This window comes from Scardinius erythrophthalmus, assembly GCF_964197995.2.
Source record: "Scardinius erythrophthalmus genome assembly, chromosome: 7".
Lineage (NCBI taxonomy): Eukaryota > Metazoa > Chordata > Actinopteri > Cypriniformes > Leuciscidae > Scardinius > Scardinius erythrophthalmus.
The window spans coordinates 12,038,108-12,059,261 of record NC_138227.1 but is presented as its reverse complement, the minus strand read 5'-3'; the positions used below and the strand labels follow the sequence as shown (position 1 = coordinate 12,059,261).

The window sequence follows — 21,154 nt, the reverse complement described above, 5'->3', positions numbered from 1 at the left end:
ACTGCTCGCAATGTCAAACCGGCTCCTCACATCAGGACACCTCCATCCCACCCGGTCTCCCCCTCATAGAAATATGCAAAATTGGTTTCCTTTCTCTTTCCCCCCCATCAAATCCCCTGTTCTTCCCAGCTGCGCAATTAGTAGGAGATCTGCCGCATCCCCCACTCCAAAAGTAAATCAGGTCATTGGCCATAAGGACTCCATTTATTTCTCTCTCTCTCTCTCTCTCTCTCTCTCTCTCTCTCTCTCTCTCTCTCTCTCTCTCTCTCTCTCTCTCTCTCTCTCTCTATTTCGTTATACTCGTCATACAAACCTGTTCCTCTCTTCTTTTCATGACACTATGTTCATTATAATACGATACTTCCTCTATAAAAATAAGAGTAAATCCATGTGTGACAGCAGCATGAGTCACAGATAAACACGTTACTCCCATGAATTGTGTAGTAATAGCCTACTTGAACTTTTCTTCTTCTTGAAAATATGATATTTGAACAGGTTTGTCCCATCAGTGATTTTTTAACTCCCCAAGGCACGAATTATGAATGTTCCGAGATTTCTTTTTTTTTTCTTATCCCAAATTATTCTCAACTAAATAATTGTACTCACTGGATAGTGGAAACTGTTTTTTTTTTTTTTTTTTTTTAAACAAAACAAAAAGTATAATAAATAAATAAATAAATAAAAAAGTTAGTCAAAGAATGTGTTTTATTCCTGTAGCCGATGGGAAACATAGGCTACAGAGTTAAAAATTGCAATCAATAAAGTAACAATTTAATATGATCAGCTCTGGTCATGTGACTATTTCCACCAGTCATGTAAAATATCCATATAAAATCAAGACAGTCTGAACTCTTTGTAAAATGCACCATTGACTCTTTTTAGACCCTTCAAACTCAAAGAAAACTGGTGTCACATATGCAACCGGTGAGATTTACTGGGTTAAGCGCCGTGCTATTCTTTCCTCCACACACCCCGCCGCTCGACCTGCCATTTCAGCTGAAGTGCGGTCAAAATAAAAATCTTTGTGTCACTCTCGCGTTCCGCTTCGACAGGTGACCGCTGTTCTTCTTTCAGAGCTCGTGTGCCGGTGAGTTAAGCGCGTGAACAAACACTCCTCGCCTCCTGAGAGCACCTGCAGCTCGCGACACGTCGGGGCCACTTGTCCAGCCAATCGGACACCGCGCGCAAAGCATCAGTTCTATCAAGAGTCGAATAATGTCACGTGCGGTATCAGGGCGCGAACTGTCTGTGAGGGTTTGACTCCGCTGTTTAAAGGGATAGTTCACCCAAAAATGAAAATTCTGCCATAATTTACTTACTCTGAAGTTGTTCCAAACCTATATGAGTTTCTTTCTTCTGCTGAACACAAAAGAAGATATTTTGAAGAAATATGGGTTACCAAGCAGCAGATGGGCCCCATATTGACTTCCATGTGGGGGAAAAAAGTCAATGGGGTTTGGTTAGCAACAATCTTCAAAATATATTATTTTGTGTTCAACAGAAAAAAGAAATTAATACAGGTTTGGAACAACTTGAGGGTGAGTAAATTATGACAGAATTTTTGGGTTAACCATCCACTTAAAGCTCGTCTTGAACCCTACCAAAACACCCAAACAAATGGTTGGAGGAGGCTATAAAACGATGTAGGCTATTAATGTAATAGTCTAAGTATATTGTTTGTTTCAAAATCATTTTCAATCAACTCTTTAGTAACAATAAAAGTTACAGAATCAATTCGTCAGAGCACATAGTCGCTGAGGAACAGAAGTAGCGGTAACCATAGCAACAGTACGCTGCTCGCGCGCTTTCCATCAGTGTGGATGAGAAAACAAAACAACTGTCAATATTTTTTTTATTATGATTTTAAATATCACAGACACAGTATAATCACTAACAAAAATAAATACTGCTTTGTTTAAAACGTCTCTAATAGGAATAGCCTACAGGAACAGTAGCGTATATATGGGAAAGATAGCGTCAATATTCTTTTAAACGTCTTTCAGTTCGATAGAAGTAATGGGTTTGTGAGACCAACCTCGAGGGGGAGTAATGACAATGTCATTTTCTTCTTCTGTTCTTCTGTCAACCGTCTCTTAAGATGGCGGTTAGATAGTGGTGAGAGGTCCTCAACATATTTCGCCCTGAAAATTACTGTCAGAAATGACGTTTTAAAAAGTCGACATCTCTGAAAGTTGTTGTTTATTTCGCGAACATTCCAGTGCCACACTAACGTAGCGTAGGCCTACATACGTGGGTCGTACGTAGCCTACATTAGATCAATTCGTCAAAGGTCAAGCGTCTGGTAAGTTTCTGAGTTAACTTCGAAGTAGTTCACTGCAATGTAAAAAACCTGCTCCTCATCTCTTTGGGAACGCGTTTGTGAACGCAGATGTGGAGTGTTGCCAGTCTCATTATTTTTTATTTTTTTTTGTGCTGTGTCTCAAACTTTGATATCATATGTTCATATCTAATTTACAAATGGAACTAGTTAGAATGTATTATATACAAGAAACTTTCGATTTGATTAAGATTTTATAATGTCTGTCATATAATGTTAACATCCATTTAAATGGTCACAGAGACTCTCCCACATCCACTCCAGGATGGTGGTGGCTATGTATTATAGTGATATCACTCATGTACTTCTTTCTAACTGATGGTGTTACTCACCTTACAACACTCCTTGTTCTCCCCTATTGTGCTTAGTAAATTATGAGTGGACATGATTTATCTCAGACATAGTTACTTCCATCCAGAGAGAGGAATACATTTTTAATGTGGTTTCATGTTGGTCATTTTAGTATCAAGACAACTTTAGAGCAGTTTAAAAAATAATGATGATACAAAATAAAGGGTTCCAAGTTTTTGCCGAAGAACCTTTCAGTGAACGGTTCTTAAAATAACCTTTTTTTTTTTCGTAGTGTGAAGACCATTTTGAAAATCTAAAGAACTTTTTTCTACTTTAGAGAACTTTTTGTGCAATGGAAAGGAACCATGGATGTTAAAGGTTCTTTATGGATCCATAGATGCCAATAAAGAACCTTTATTTTTTAGAAAGACATGGGCCACAGAACTGCAGGTTCCTGTTGCTCCGGTTTAAGATTATGATATACATGGTTCTCACATAAAGTGCCCAGAAAGGAGGCAGCTTATAAACTATACAAACTACAGTTTATAAACTATCTGAAACACAGGAGATTCCATACATTTTTCTATTGACTTGCATTGAGATGTCTGACACCAACCTCCAAAAATCATCCCTTTGAAGTCTGATCTACTTCGGCAAATGGTGTAAATGCTTTCTTTTTTCCCTGACGCTTTAATACCGTGAAGATAAGGGGGTGGAGATCCCTTACCCAATTCAAAATCAAGATTAGAAATGAAGAAGACCACGATCATATCATGTATTTGATTCATTATATAATGTAAACAGGATAGATGAATGCAAAATGCTAATTATTGAAACAAATGTATAGATATGCCTCACACTTTTTTCTCTCCCTCTTCTCAAAGAGACTGCCATGCAAATGTGGGAGGTTACATGTGACTGGTTTCCAATCTACTCTAGCTCACTCACGCAAAGCACTGAACAATCACAGGGACAACAGTGGCAGGCAAGATTTACTCTAATATACCAGAACAAATGTAATCTAAACACCAAGTGTACATGTGTCCTCCTCAGCCTAGCTATGAAGAAATGCTTGACACACACACATACACGCTCATTCTCGCTATCATAAACCCATTTATAACTGGATGCAACGTAGGGCTGACTTTAGATTCAGCTGGAAGTTACTCAGCACCTGTAGTATTGATTTTTCCTTGACTGCGCCGCGCATAAATGATTATCGGTTTGATAAGTGGCTTGTCTGAGGAAAGGTATAAACACAAAGGAGGAAGAAAGTCAGCCTCTCTCTCTCTCTTAATCTCATGAGTCATTTTAATAGGTTAAAGAAAACATTATGACACTGGAAGCTGTTAAAAAATATTCAGCGTTGTAGCGCGATACAGACAGGCTTGACAGCGGAAATGGCCCTTGAACAATCTGCGAATAAATTAATTGGGAGGCTCGGAGGCAAATGGATGGTTGAATTGCGTTGTTGTCGAACAGTAGCGCGTCCCAAAAATACGTGTCTGCATTTAGACATGTTTATGTAGGTGAGACAGTGATCGGAAGAGAGATTGTGTGCAGATATCTTTGGGGACAGGGTGTGAAGATCTATGCGTGTGCATGCGAGAGAGTGTGTGTCTAAGCAAATGCAGATGAGCGACTGAGAGAGCTGCATTATGCATAGCGGCTCGCCATTGGCAATTGCCTAGGATATCCGCAATACATATTCAAATGGCATTTTCATGGCGATTGAACAAAAAAATATATGTATGTATATGTTGTGCAAATGTGCAATGCTAGGAGGACCACACATAAAGGGGGAGTTAAGAAAGAGAAAAATGGAAGGCGATTAACAGGGAGAGATGGCGAGAAGGAGGGAAAAACAACATGAAATGATGAGCAAAGACATTTTTGAGCAGGAATTTTTTCGGTTGGAGGAAGTGGGTGGAGAATAACGCGTCCATCTTGAGAGTTAGACAGATAGATAGGGAAAATGGGCATCATTAATGGAGCGTTTCAGCATTCCCATGCAGCCCTTTCCCTCGTTTGGCATATGGCAACGGGAATAGCAAGGAGCTGCAGGGCTTCGTTAGCCCTCACACGGAAGTCATCTCAGAACAAAGAGAGAAGAAATTGGGTTATCCAATTGCCCTTTCTCTTTTCTCTCCTTAAGACTCTCCTAAATTACTGATCATCTACCCATGGACCATGATGGACATCCTTGGACATAGTGGTCAACCATTGTTGCATGCTTTGTGTGGGTACTGCTGTTGATGTGTTTCCATTTTGTTTCAATGCATAGCATCAACAAATCACCACACTAAATTGAATTACTTTGAATACACTGCTTTATGCTGAAACTACACCATTGGTTCTAAAACCCTTTTTCATTTATTTGGTGGCCATTGAAAATTGGCTGCCATTTTTTCGTAAGCAGCATCGCTAATATACAGTATTTACAATATAGTGTAAGTTTTACTAGTGATTTTATTTATTAGTTGGTTCTTAAAAGTGTGTAATTGACAGCTCAGTATAGAAGAGTTTGGGACTGTGCCTGTTTTTGTGGCAATCAGCCAATCAGCATTTGCCATTTCTTGCGGCTTTTAAGAGTTAGGCTAGTTCACCCAAAAATGGAAATTACTCACCCTCATTCCAAACCCGTAAGACATTCGTTCATCTTTGGAACACAAATGAAGATAATCTTAATAAAAACTGAGAGCTTTCTGTCCCTCCATTGACAGCTACGCAATTACCACTTTCAGTCCCCAGAAAGGTAGTAAAGACATCATAAAAGTAATCCATGTGACTCCAGTGGTTTAACCTCAATTTTATGAGTGCTTTGCGCAAAAAAAAAAAAAAATGTACCACTTTATTTACAAAATATTCATCTCCAACGCACGTTCGTGCAACTATGTCTGCTCTCGTGTCAACACAACACACACGTTGTGGTGCTCTCGTGAACGCATGCTGGAAGTTAGTAATTTGTAAATAAAGTGCTAAATTATGTTTTTTTGTGTGTAAACAAAGCACTCGCGACTTCATAAAATTGAGGTTAAACCACTGGAGACACATGGATTACTTTTATGATGTCTTTACTACCTTTCTGGGGCTTGAAAGTGGTAATTGCGTAGCTGTCAATGGAGGGACATAAAACACTCAGATTTTATTAAAAAGATCTTCATTTGTGTTCCGAAGATGAACAAAAGTCTTACGGGATTGGAACGACATGAGGGTGAGTAATTAATGACAGAACTTAAATTTGTGGGTGAACTAACGAACGAAGTTGCCGGAAATTATGTCTTGACAAAGCTGATTGGCTGATTGCCACAAAAACACTCAATTTCACACTTTTAAGGTCTGGTCACATCAGCAAATGTAGGCAAAGATCTCCATTGTCAATTGTGTTGCGATCTATGAAGCCCTGCTCACTCAGAAGTCACTTTAAAACCAAGCAGCTTTCTGTTGGTTGGCATGGCGAATTCACATGACCAACTTGAACATGAGCGAAATCTGCATAGGGAACTTTTTTTACCCTTTTAATGAAACTGCCGATCGCACTGATTCCTATCGAAATAACTGGAATTCCACACTTTTAGAGTAATTTATCACACTCCATTTACAGCTCAGGTTATTGGCTCAAAAAGTTTTGTGGTCCCATGAGCAGAGGGAATGCTTTCTCCAGGTAAAATTCTATGATAGCATCCCAATAGTGACACCTGTTGATGGGGAGGACAAACTGCAGCTGTCCTGGTCTCAGGCTTTTTCCTTTCCCCCTCCTATACTTCAGACCCAGACAGTGTGGGGGGATGTGGATATCCTCAGGCCCTCCCTTTTGGATCCACAACCCCTTACCCAGAACCCCACTGTGAGATTATAGATATTGCAATCTTTATTATGGGGGTTTATGCTTTAGGCTATAATCTGCAAAGGCATAAGGGGTGGGGGGGCAGGGGGACTAACCAGTTGACCTGTTTTTCATCCCATATCAGTACGACCATGACCATATTTCCCAGTGTTGCTGTGTTTTGTTCAGATCTACAGTGAACTGATGTGTTGTCATGCAGGCTTTCCGCTATTGTCTATATTTTCTGATGCCATGCGCAGGATGGCGCTTGCTCTCGTTTGTCCAATGATGAGCGAGAGATGTTTTTTATATCTTTGAAAGAACTATTACAGATTAACAGATGTTTGTGTTCGCTTAGTTTTAAGTTGCATTCCTGCCGAGAGGAGATTGGCGCTGTCTATAGTGCTGAAATGTGTTTAGGGACCTTTCAGTCACTGTCCATGGTCCTGGAAAGAGCTCTCGGAATTATATTTGACACAGCTCAGAAACCAGGATAGAGTGCACTCTGCTCTCGTCCCAAATAGCACTTAAGGCTGACGGCAGCCAGGGACTGAGTCCATTTTGAGCATGTCAGGGATCTTTGCTGTTTAACTCTAATGTTGGATCCCAGAGGTTCTTTATACAAAAGCGTGGGTCAAAACATTTGCTTCAAACCCTAGATTTTTTCAGTGCAACTGTGGCACTACATTAAGCGCTGACTTCGCATGCACAGCAAAGCTCAGTCTAGTCCACCGGTTCAGAAATGGGGGGAGGGTCGTGAACATCTAAAGGGGCTAAATTCTCTAATTATTTATAAATTAATCAATTAAATAAAAAATAAATTAATTGTTTAAATAATTATAAATAAAATGAAATGTTTATTTGTTCAATTTATTGAAATGCTACTGTGAAATTAACTGCACCACTGAGCTTTTTATTTATTGCAGCATATAACCTTGGCAAACAAAACTTTTTAATTTGTCCTCTAAAAAATGGACATCTATTGGATCACAATTGGATCTAAAACATTTGCATTTCCACTTCTAAGAGATACTCATGCTGTCTTTCCTTCAAATGGTTATTAAACAGGTTAAACAGTTCTTTAAGACAGTTCATAGCTTTTTTAAATCAGTTGCAAAAAAAAACCGTATATTTTACATGTATATTAAACGTTGTTTAATCTGATACCGAAAAGCAAGACTGATTACCCCGAACTAACTGCTAGTTGGTCATACTTGTTCTTAAAGTGAAAGTTCGCCCGAAAATGAAAATTCTGTTATCATTTACTCACCCGCAAGTTGTTTCAAACCTGTATGAATTTCTTTCTTCTGTTGAACACAAAAGGCGAACTTGCCTTTTTGAAGATACAAAAAAGAAGATATTTTGAACAGTTAATGGGATTTTGGGATTCTAGATTATGTTAAGAAAATAGTTCGAAAATAAAATACTTGTGTCAGTTTCATAGCTGTGAAGGCAGTCTTTAAAAAAATAACCTTGACTGTAGGGGACTTTTGAGTAATAAAGGGTGAGAACTGCCAGTCTACACTAATGTAATCCAGCACATTTTTATTTCATGCGAAGCGTGAACAACGAAAAGCATTTTATTTCATTCCCTTGCAACCTGTGACTCCTGACTCCACAAAACCATTCACTGCAGCCCCCCATCTAACCTACTCCTCTGCTCACTCTAGACCTGGTCCTGTCTGGACTCATGCCCCCTGGCTCGCTCCCACCTCCATAATCTGCCCTCCCCACAGGGCAGAGTAAGAGGGGAAGCGATAGAGGCCCTCCACCGTGCTGCGATTATCAGGCCAGGAAGGCTCTGTGTGTGTTAAATGTGAAAGGAGATTATATGGATTTAACTCTCTGCGTCTGGCGTACAAATTCCAATCACATAACATATCCCTTCATGTTCTATGGGAATATAAAAAGAGAGGGAGAGAGAGTGATGGATGGAGAGAGAAAGAATCCAAACCCCCACCTTGCCCAGTAAAAGCTTTAGCTCTAATCTCAGCCTTTCAATTCTCTAGCACCACTTTTTTCATGTTTTTCATTCTATTTATGCTTTGCGTGTTTTTTTTTTTTTTTTTCTTATTCCAAATGGATATTATTATTGTCCTTTGTTTCTCGCGACTGTTAAAAGGAGTAGCCTATAACTGTCAAAAGTAATAATAACATAATTTTAGTCAGTAAAAGAATAGAATGTGATTATTTACAAACCTTTCATGTCATTTAACTTACTTTCATTTGCGTGGAGCACAAAAAAAGATATTTTATAGAATGTCCAAGCTGTTCTTTTCCATACAATGATAGTGAATGGGGACTTGGCACAGCCGTGGTTTCATTGCATTAAAAGAAGCAGCATTTTCATTTTTAGGTGAACTAATCCTTTAATATTCATTTTTTTGGGGTATTTATTCCAATTTCATATTTATTTTTATACATTTTGAGTCTTCTGTGGACGGAAGCTTATAGTTTACTTATCTATGGCACCCCATTGACTTTAATGGCATGGTAGCATGTCACCATTATTCTTTTGAACACAATGAGAATCACAAGAATGGGGGTTAATCCAGGCATTGTTGACATAAACCTGGTGGGGGGCATTAATTAAATGTAATTGCCTTAGAAGAAAATTCTCTTGCTTTGGGCTTGTGTCTCCCTTGGCTCGGAGCCAGAGCTGAGCTAAGCAATTTTCAGAATACAAAAAGATACAGAGCCATCCCACCAGAACCATGTAATCCGTAATAGAGCCTGCAGATAATAGAGACGCCGGAATGGTAAATCACTAAAACGCCGCCTTTGAAGGACATCATTAGCTACGCTTCTAAATTAACACGCGTTAATTTACGCAACCATCTTTTTTCCCCCTCTTTTCTCACAGTAGTCCGGGTTTGGTAATACACCAAGAGCGAAAGATTGTCTGATCCAGATTAGCTGTCAGAGAGGTTTGTAGATACATAGCGGGGGTTCTATGACCTATTTATTCTCCTATCAGATGGCAGCATTCAGCATGGCTCACACCGCACACATATTAGATAAGTGATATTCTTTAATGCCTGCACTACAACCGCTTGTTATCACTGTCATTCGGGTTAAGGTTGGATAAGTAAGGTTCCTTTGGTAAGGAAGCATCTGCCAAGAACACATATAGCCTACTATAAAAAGATGTGATTGGAGAGTAAAGATCCACTATTGCTGTGGACAAAGTCGGTTTTTGTTTGGAAGGCTTGCTGATGCCTGCATCTTGCTTTGTTCATTTACATCTGTGTTTGCTTCTGTGAAAATTGCAGCTTTTTCAGTTTTACAATGAGTCCATTTAAATGAACACTTTCTATTGATGCTAAAGAATCTGGGGTGTGTTTTCCAAAAGCGTTAGCCAACTATGGTCACAAGTTCTGTCGTTAGCAATGATTTGGTGCTTCCCGAAACCGCAGTTCCACCAAACATTCGCAAGTTGTTTGGTTGGATCTACAGTTTTTGACCTGTGGTTAGAAGCATAGTTTCCTGTTAGTACGACATGTGAACATATAGATCGTGCTCTTGATCAAAATAACCAAGCTTACATGCAGTACATTTATCTCTTTCATTCAGTGCTGGGCAACGATTAATCGCATCCAAAATAAAAGTTTGTGTTTACGTAATAAATGTGTGAGTAGTGTGTATAATTATTTTGTTAATATAAATACACACATATGCATGTATCTATAAGAAAATGTTCATGTATATATTGTATATAATATTAATACATAATTTATATTATATATAAATATACTATTTTTCTTTAACATATACATGCATATGTGTGTATTTATATATATATATATATATATATATATATATAAATTAGTATACACAGTACACACATATATTATGTAAACAAACTTTTTGGGATTAATCGTTGCCAAGCATTAGGATATATATACAAAGTTTTTCAAGATTGTGCATTTGCGAAAGCGCACCAGACACCCTGGGAACCCCGGAATATGACACAAGATGATTGAATCGAACATCTGGAAATAAATCAAAACAACAAAGAACAATTATAGTGAAGTAGTCCAGTTATTTACTGGTGATAATCTGACATTAATTCGATCTCGAACCGATTAATTAGCATAAGTTGGTACTCACCATCTACGTCAATTTACTAGCTACAGTAGTTAATTTCTCTAACAGTGTGTCACACTATGGTACAGTAGTTATGCAGCTAGCTATATGTTGTTGTACAGGCAATGCAAGCCTTAGCTTAACATTGTGCACTTGGAAAATGACAAATAATCAGATAAAGGACCATTTTTGGTTACATCATCTTCTCAATCCATTGATTGATTTCTAAATTTGAATCGAGTTGTGCTGACCCAATGGGAACGTCTCTGGGATAATCCAATCAGAGGACGGCAGGGCATGCACTTTACCAGATGTGATTGTGAGGTGGAAGTTTGCCAGAAGGACTCGCAGAGCTTATTTTATGATGTGCTGCTCATTTCAAAGTGCAGTAACCCAAAGGAACAAGTATGAGTTGGCCCTTTAACCTGTCCGGGTGTTGATTTGCTGAATAAAACTCTATGGTCACTTTGTGACTGACCATGTTGTCTCTCTTCCAGTGCACAGCGAGGATGTGGTCTCGACGCGGCTGTACTTTGTGAATGCTTCCCTGCAGAGAGTGACCTTCTCCAGCTCAGTGGGGGTGTCCCTGCCCTGTCCTGCGGGTGGCGCCCCCCATGCCGTCCTCCGCTGGTACCTGGCCACTGGCGACGACATCTACGACGTGCCACACATCCGCCACGTTCACGCCAACGGCACGCTGCAGCTCTACCCCTTCTCCCCCTCTGCCTTCAACAGCTTCATTCATGATAACGACTACTTCTGCACTGCCGAGAACCAGGCCGGCAAGATCCGCAGCCCTAGCATCCGTGTCAAAGCAGGTGAGACCTGATTCCATACATCTGTCGGCCTAGCTATCCATCTGTCTACTGTATATGGTGCTGCAAAGGTCAGGGTTGGCAACTGCAAAGTTGTTGGTTCAAGTCTCACAAGGAACAGGCCATAAGCTATCATTTTCATGTCCTTGAACATATGACCTTTGGATGAAAGTGTCTACTAAATAATAGCTTACTTGCCCATTATATATTAAACCGTGATCCTGTCAATGGAGCATGGACAGAGAATTTTTATAATGAATTTTAAATAAATATATTTTTATAAACAATCATTCAAAATATTTTTTCACAGAAATTAATACTTTTATTCCACAAGGACTCACATAATTAGTCACAAGTGAAAGACATTTATAATGTTACAAAACTATTTAAAGTAAAACTAAGTAAAAATCTACACTGACTGTTTTTAAATATTTCAAAATATTACTCTAAATGCAGCCTTGATGAGCATGAGAGGATTCTTTCAAAAACACTAAGAATATTTTTGTGTATCCTTAAAATAGAAATAAATATTTCTTACCAGCCATAAATATATAATATATAAATATATAAATAAATAATACAAAAATACAATTTTAATAAAATAAACATGATAATTAAAAAAAAAAAATAATAATTAAATTGTCCACATAACAATATTTAAAAAATAAAATAAATACTCCCTTGAAAATTGATAACAAATAATGCTGGCCATTGTGACATGATACATGGCATTGTGATTTTGTTCCTTATATTTTGAAATTCCTCACATTTGGATAGTTTAAAAAGAGGAATATTCCACATGTCACCACATGGGCTTTTTTTTTTTTTTTTTTTTTTTAACCTAGAAACATTTCTGATTTCACATTTTCTTTAGAAAAATGTCCTAATAATCATTCAAATCACTTATATGCGTGAGGGTCAGATTAACATTCTTACAGTCCGACATGCATTACATTGCAGTTCCTAATACATTTCAATTTACAGTACTTGTATTGTCACTTGACATGTTAATTTTGGATCTGCGTATACCCTTGCTATAATCTGCGCGCTTTTGTCCTAAATGACTGCAATTGGTTTCCGTCAGCATCTCTTTACGGATCATATCGCTTGGAGAAAAGAGCCCAGTCAACGTAGGCGCTGTGGCAGAGGGGGGCACGTGACGTTACAGGTGGAACATGAGTTCTTAGCTGAACATCTGCAGAAACAGCAGAAGTAGCGGCCGCCATATTGCTAACCTAAATAAGAATGTAAGTGCCAAATGGATGTCCCAGTGGCCGGCCTGTTGACCTGACTGCTTTAAAAAGCAGCGCACAGACGGGCACACTACGCTACAGACAGTTGGCGGACTGACCCTCCCACACGGTGCCAAGGTCAGCGCTCGTGAGTGGGGCTGGCCGCCCAGCAACAGCGAGGGATATCCATACACTTCCCTACACTCACACACACACACGTTCTTATGCCAGCCTGCGCAGTGCCAGTGTCCCTCCTGTCTCCCAGTCTCCATCTGTCCTCTAAGCTAGAGTTCCCATCTCACACACACACACGTACACGTTCACCTACTCTGAATTTCTCAGAAATAACCCCATCGAGCGACGCCGATCTAACACTATTATAAATAACATCAGCTTGAACGATTCTTCAAATGTAACCAGGCGAGTTCGGTCCACACTGCTTTTTCCACCTTACCCGCATTAACATTAAAGTCTCAGAGGATGGAATGAATTACCTACCAACTAGCGACAAGACGGGGGTGACTTTCGCCTCAAATAATTACACTAATTAATCAATTAAGTGCTGAGATGCAGCAAAACTGCTAGTGGACCTAGCAACCCACACAGAGCCCTGAGGAACCCAACACTGGGGCTCCCTCACCAGCCAATCAGATCCTGGCACTGAAGGGTTGCCATGGGTACGGTGAGGGGAGGGGCAGGGTGTGGCGCTGAATGTCTCAGGTGGCACTGGAGAATGATGACAGCTGACAGCTCACTGTATGACACCATCCCCCCCCATGCTTCTCTCTCTCTTTCTCTCCCTCCTCCTCTTTTCTCACCCACTCTCCTGCATGCTGATCCTGTGCCAATAATAGCACGGGCACCTGTGTGGATAGCTCTACATTTATGAAAATCTCCCTATGAGGACTTCATGTGAGTGTGTGTGTTCCTCCTTGCGCTCACTGTTCATTTTTCATTTAGCCTTTTATAGTGTCTCAACTTCTAGCGTGTCAATTGTCTGTCTATCCATCTACCGGTATCTATCTGTCCGTCCGTCCGTCCATCCATCCATCCATCCATCCATCCATCCATCCATCCATCCATCCATCCATCCATCCATCCATCCATCCATCCATCCATCCATCCATCCATCCATCCATCCATCCATCCATCCATCCATCCATCCATCCATCCATCCATCCATCCATCCATCCATCCATCCATCCATCCATCTATCTATCTATCTATCTATCTATCTATCTATCTATCTATCTATCTATCTATCTATCTATCTGTCTATCTATCTGTCTGTCTGTCTATCCACCCATCTATCTATCTATCCATCTAATCTCTTTGTCTGTCCGTCCATCCATCCTACCATCCATCCAAAGGGAAGCATTGGCCAGATTATAAAAACAGAATACGGTCTTAAATAAAATGCAGAAATTTAATTCTTCTTCAACTCACTCTTCATTTGCTTAATAGAAGCTATGCTATATCAACTTAACTATACTCCTAAATAGACTGTCCTACACCCTGTACTGAGTTTGTCTAAAGTCAGCATGAGGGTTAAACACAGACCTCGTGCGTTGAACGTGACAGGTGTACTGTGACACAGGCTCACTCTTTCTTTCTTTCTTTCTTTCTTTCTTTCTTTCTTTCTTTCTTTCTTTCTTTCTTTCTTTCTTTCTTTCTTTCTTTCTTTCTTTCTTTCTTTCTTTCTTTCTTTCAGCCCTTTGTTTCTTTGGCTTCCTGCCTCCTGATAGGTCATGTTAAAAAAAAAATGTTCACCTGTTTACATTAATGAGCACCATTCACCACCTCATTCTTATTCATTTTAGTTCTTTTCCCCTTTTTATACGTCTTGCGTCATGAATAAGTAAATACGGTGTTTGGTTTCTCTCAAGTTAATTATTTAAACGATAGTGATACAGGCCTCAGTCCTCCTGGCGTGCAGAAAGAGAGCACCAGCCCGTGTGTCAGTCCGTTTCCAAGCAACCGATGAGTATAGTCAGGCATCAGTAACATTCTAATGATGCCGCACATGAAGACGGAGAGTCATTTGCCCATAGAAAATGCTATCTGCTATTGTTGTCGGAGAATTCGTCTGTGAATTTTACGCATGCATTATTGAAGCCTTAGAGATGTTTTGGCTTGTTTACGCTCTTTTGACTGCTGTAAAACAACATTCCACAGCCAGGTGTAGCGCGATCCGAGTTGAGGGGAAAATAAAACTAGCTAATAGGGCCGGTTTGAGTTAGTTTATCTTTAGAAATTCAATAAGGCCTGAGACTCGCAGTCAATCAATGACTGAATAAATGATTATTTGTAGACTATGGAGTCCTGAGTGTAATAGGGAGTTCTATTGATTTGTTCTATTGATTCAAATCTCATCTGCATCAGTAAGAAGCTGATTAGTTAACAGTGGGCAAATATACACAGTCTGCTTTAACTTACTTAAACATCTTTCATTTACATATGTTGATAAACTGATTCAATATTAAGAAAGAAAGAAAGAAAGAAAGGGAAAGAAATATAATCGCTGGACTCAGCGATTCATGACTTAACCATCAGACAAGGACACTGAATCGTCTTGCTCTGGGTGACACCGGCACCTGGCAGAAACTGTTATTAATGACCAAGGAAATTCACCCGGGCGTTAATTATATATAGAAGGAAAGGTAGTGAGTGAAAGCGAGACAGGAGGGGGTGGCTTCAGAGTTTGGTTGCGGGTGACTGCCAGGAATTCTCATGATCGGTCTCTTTTCTAATGGGGTGAAAAAGCTGCGTAGTTGAATTGGTCTTGAATCCAATTGCAATACCCACAGATTTCTCTGAAAACATCCCCCGACTGGCGTCATGTTCGTGAATGAGATGCCCTCGCTCTGCGTCTTGCGTTACTTCCCCAAAGAAACGAGGGGGAAATTAAAATCCGTAAGTAAATAGATGTTGATGAAAGACACAAAGCAAATTGAGTCCCTGAAATTAAAATGAAATTCAGCGCCTCCTTTAATCTGTTCGCACTCCCTCGTTGCCCTTTACCGTAGGAGGATCTCCTCGCCCATAAATAACATCTTCGTACCCAGCTTGCTTTGTGTGTTCTTCTCGTCTATTGATTTCTCGTCCAGGTTCCGGTTGTCAGGTGCAGAGAGGGTCCCTTTAGCGGGGGCAAATGTTTCTGACAGCTCCAGAGGCTCTGCACCGGCGTCCACTCACCACCGTCTGCATGCATTGCCAGGGTGATTTATAAAAAGGCCACTTCTTGAACTCTTCAACACCTCTTGACAAAAAAGAAAAGAAAAAAGATTCAGTCTCCGTCTCAAAAATCCAGTAATATATGCTCTAAATTGTTTGATAAAATGAATGCATTTGTCCCAGATCAGGTCTTTTTGGATTCACAGAAAAGGATACCTCGCCTCCATTCATAAAAAAATTCAAATAAATAAATAAATAACATGTAATATTTTACATTCAAAATTTAACTAAAATAAAATAAAAATGAATAAATAAATATTTCATTAACATTAAATATAATTAATAGTTCTGTCAAATTGATTAATCAATTTGTATTTATTTAATTATGATTAATCGGTTTGACCACTAATAATTCAATTAAAAAATAATATTTACTAATAATATTTGTATTATTAAATAATTAAAAATAGATATATTATTGTATAATTACTTAATAATAATGTATTGTTTAATAATGATTTATTTAATAATAAATTTCAACATCTGTTTCTTCTCTGCCTCATCGTGAACAGTGTTCAGGGAACCTTACACGGTTCGCGTGGCGGACCAAAGGTCCATGCGGGGCAACGTGGCCGTCTTCAAGTGCCTCATCCCCTCTGCTGTGCAGGAGTACGTCAGTGTGGTGTCCTGGGAGAAGGACACTGTCTCCATCGTCCCAGGTAAGACATTTTCTCGCACTGTTGGGCTGTTTAAAGTAACCGCTGATTTGAAACGTGTCGTTTTCATACATTTTGGACATGCAACAAATCCAAAATTCTGTACAGGAAGGTGTGTTGCACCTGTGATTTTGTGTCAGTTTGGTTTATTTGTTCCCTGTCATTCAAATGGCGGGATGGTCATTCGGGTTTCAACGTGTGGAGAACAACGGATGTTATTTGAGAGTCCAAATAGGGTCAGGGGTCACAACCTTAGGCATGTGTAAACATTGTCAAGAACAGATTTTATTATATTTAAATACATTCCACACACAGAATTCTCTCTGAAATTCAGCACAGAAAATGAATAAGACCACAGATTTCATATGGTCTGGGCTATAAACTGCAGCAATTCAGTAGTTGGATGAAACTATGGATGCGGATTGTGCATTTAATTTGGTTAGCACAGTCTTGCAAGTTGTGCAGTGGCCTTTTGCTCTTAAAAATATTTTGTAAATGATACAGTAATGTTATTATATTCGAAATGTATTATACTGGATATAATTCAATGGCTAAAAGGTTTGTGACCTTCTTATTGGCTGCATAAGGAAGTGTGTATTCATCACTAAGGTGAAAAACAGGCCTAATTTTCAAAATAGATTTTGGATTTAATTTGGGTGTTTTTTCCTTGAACATTCATCTGAGATGTTCAAATGAAAATAAAAGCAGCCTGGCTGGGAGACCTTCATATTCTCAATATGGTCTTGGGCAACCCTGTTAATCAGTCCGAATTCATTTTGGCTTTTCTTAATGTCTCCCATTTTGTCTGGATGGAGTATAAACTGAAAAATAGGACAGATCAACAAAATGGAGCTGAATAAAGACACGTAATGCCCTGTACTGTCAGCACGAATGATTTTCACTCATTTCCAATATTATCTAACATGGTATGCGTGCAGCATTACACAGAGATTTTCATTGGGGTCATGTTCGTGAAGGTTTGTCTGAGTAATAGGGTTGCAAATTTAGCTTAATTTAAGCAATGAGTCAGTATGACCAACTAGTTTGGGACCAAATGTTGGTTTGTAGTTATCAATAAACATGTTTCAGAAAAATGACATAGTATAGTAACTTAAAAACTGGCTACTTTTCTTGCTAGGTAAGTTTTATAATAACAGTGGTTTATGTAACATATCTAATTGTTAGATATTGTTAGATGTAATTGTTAGGATGTTGGTCTCTATTGCAATGCTATATTTTGCTGTATTTTACTAGTTTTTTTAAATTAGTTTTTAGATTTTTATTTCATTTTTGTTTCAATTTGAGTCATTTTGTTATGTGCTTGTCTTTTTTTATTACTTTTTGTTTTGTAATATTTCTATATAGCTTTAATTTATTTTAGTTTCAGTTTCAGTAAATTTAGTAACTTAAATGGGCTATATGTAGAATTCAGAAACACTTGTTATTAGCGACACCGGTGGCCGTTAAAGAATTGCAGCCAGTGACTTATTGCGGGTGTTCGTGCACGCGTAACGTGATTCAAGGCCCCGACATACTGTACTCACGGAGAAGTTCTTTTTGTTATTTCCTCTCAATAACAAAAGAACAAAATAAACGCACAACAAAATTAGCAGTTAAGAAAGCATCTGATCATAGCGATGTGGATATGTTTCCACCAGCTCTGTGATTCACCGGCATTATGTCGACAGATGAAGAAATTAAAATGACACTGTTGAGATAAGTTTGATTATAAAATATATTTGAGACTATAGACTGTATAGATGTAGCTATGTGAGACTATAGTTTGAATTAATCTCTTTTCTTTGCATGACACATTGACATTACAGTACAGTAATAGCTCTTTCGGCATTAAAGGAACACTCCACCGTTTTTTTGAAATAGGGCTTATTCACTTTCTTTCCTACATTTAGATAGGTGGGCAAATGCATTTTTGTCTCAGTGCATGTATTGTTTTAGTTTGACAGGGTCGGTGCTAGCTTAGCTTAGCATAATGAATGGAATCCTTTGTTGCCAGCTAGCATGTCCTGAGTAAAAGTGATATAAAAAATAAAAAATACCCACCTAATTACTTCTTGTGGCCTGCGTATTCACAACAAGTACAAATAGTGATGCAGATTAACACTAGGCGATTTCCTAGGCAGATATTGACTTATATATTAAGGACTATATTAGGGGGAAGCACAGGCGAAGCACTGCTACTTGGGCGTGATATCTCTGCACCCAAGTAGCAGTGCTTCACCTGTGCTTCCCCCTAATATAGTCCCAAGTCAATATCTGCATAGGAAATCGCCTAGTGTTAATCTGCATCGCTATTTGTACTTGTTGTGAATACGCAGGCCACAAGAAGTAATTAGGTGTTTTTTTTTTTTATATCACTTTTACTCAGGACATGCTAGCTGGCAACAAAGGATTCCATTCATTATGCTAAGCTAAGCTAGCGCCGACCCTGTCAAACTAAAACAATGCACGCACTGAGACAAAAATGCATTTGCCCACCTATCTAAATGTAGGAAAGAAGGTGAATAAGCCCTATTTCAAAAAACGGTGGAGTGTTCCTTTAACCGGCCAAAGTCCATCACATAAAAATCATGTGTACAAAATTACAAAAAGCAATACAAAAAGCGATTAAACATTCTTACACATACATTTCTAATTGAAAATTTCCATGTAAAATTTATATTTTATTTTAATTGGGTTTTTTAGACTTCCTCTGTAACTCACACCCCATGTATGTGTGTTTGTATGTGTGAAAAATCCAGTCTGATAGTGGACAAAAGCTTTCCCACTTTATCAAATTCACTCTTAAGGGAGCAAAATGATTCTGCCAAGAGTGCTTTGTGTGTGTGTTCAAACAAGGTAGCGGTTTTCTTGAGTAGCGGACTTCCTAGCTCAAGTGGCAGTGTGTGTGTGTGTGTGTACGTTTGTGTGAACCCTGGCCTTGTAGTTGATTGGAAAATCAATAGGTGCTGCTTACACCGGCCAAGTCAGATGGAATCAGTGACTAGAGTCTCTCTCTTTCTCTCTTTGCTCAGCTCATCTTTCTCAATGGAGGTGTGCGCCTCCCTGCCCTTCGCACCGGAGCGCTCATTGATCCGCTTTAGCCGCTGTGTCAATGTGTATCAGTATAAGGGGTTCAGAGGTTTCCAGCAAGTATTGATTGATTACATGCTTGGATTCCCCTCTCTCTCTGGTCACAGATGCGGACGTTTGAGTGGTAATCCACACGACTCGGGGGATTGTGGGAAAACGTCCATGTGGATGTACAGCTTGGCGCAGTGTGTGTGTGATCCCATGGGCAGAACTTTTGTTTTCTCCTGTATCTGTTGTGTAGCATTGTTGCTGTTAACCGTGACTTCCAGCTTAATTGATTAAACAGTCGCTTTAATAGATTAACAGAAGGTCACACTTCCAGCTCTAGCAAACTGACTCTGACACTCTTTGCTTAAAGATTACCAAGTGCATCAATCGAGCTAAAAGAAATTCTAATGATTTGCTACAACATGAGCAAAGCTAACATTTGGCGCCCTGGGTTATCTTGATAAACGTAATGGACTTTAGTTATTCTGTAGAATAAAGGAAGGCCGCTGAAAAGGATGCTTTTTCAATATAATGAAAGTGAATGTTGACTAGTAATGACTAGTGTTGTCAAGCTTAACAAATATTTTAAAAAAGCACCGTAAAAGTGATGTTTGCACTATATTCTGAGTCTACTGAATGCACGTGAAAGTAATATATGAGCAACAGATCAAATTTAAAGTGTTATTTACTGAAAATCTTGATGTCATTGATGTCACCGAGAGCTAGCCTATATATATATTATATTACAAAATAGTAATAGATTAAGTTATTATTGATCAAAAAATCTTGTGAAAGGTGTATCACAGTTTGCACAAAAATATTAAGCAGCACAACTGGTTCTGAACGATCATGTGGCATTGAAGTCTGGGGAAATGGAATAAATCACAGGAATAAATTACATATTAAAATAGAAAACAGTTATTAAAAAATATATATTTATATATATATATATATATCTCAAATAAATGCAGCCTTGGTGAGCATAAGACACTTCTTTCAAAAACAAGCAAAAAAAAAAACTAAATATATATATATTTATCTTACCAACCCCAAATGTTTTAATGGTAAAATTTTTATATGATGTAAGAATTTGAGACACATGGGGCTCACACCAGGTACTAAGGCTTTTTTGTAGAGCTTTCAGTTACTGTAAGTGTACCACGGTGTTACCATAACAAATGTTCAAAAGAAAGAAAAACTGGTTATACGATGGTACTTTTTATTAATGGTGTAATAGCGGTAGGGTTCACTTGTGGATGTAGGAGGGCTGGAGAGAGTGTGTGTGTGAAGCAGTAAGCTGATTTCTGCTGCGTGACTCATGTTTAAGATGGCAAGATGTGTAAGAGGATCAGAGAGAGCAGTGAGGAGTTAGAGCAGGATTTACAGGTTCAATTACACTGCCTGTCATTAGTCTACCCTTGTTTTAGCTGGGAGGGGAAAAAAACCTTACACCCCACCAAAACACATTTTCCTCACCGTCTCAATTTGGCCTTTCCATCGTCTTCTATTGTTCTCAAATAAGCCAATTATTATTATTATAGACTAATCCTAAACTAAACCCTGACCTTAAATGTGAATTTGGTGTTGAAATCATTTCT

General features: G+C 38.8%; 1 protein-coding gene across 4 annotated transcripts in view; it reads left to right on the top strand.

The window, feature by feature from the left end:
* Positions 1-16,363: 16,363 nt before the first annotated feature.
* dscaml1 (Down syndrome cell adhesion molecule like 1) overlaps positions 16,364-21,154 on the top strand; it is a gene marked incomplete at its 3' end in the record, with an annotated part of 104,388 nt that continues 99,597 nt past the window's right edge. For all 4 annotated transcript variants that reach the window (XM_081369795.1, XM_081369794.1, XM_081369793.1 and 1 more), the window contains exon 1: positions 16,364-16,481. In XM_081369795.1, the coding sequence (XP_081225921.1) occupies positions 16,379-16,481 (103 nt within the window). In that variant the 5' untranslated portion in view covers positions 16,364-16,378. The remainder of the gene's footprint in view (positions 16,482-21,154) is intronic.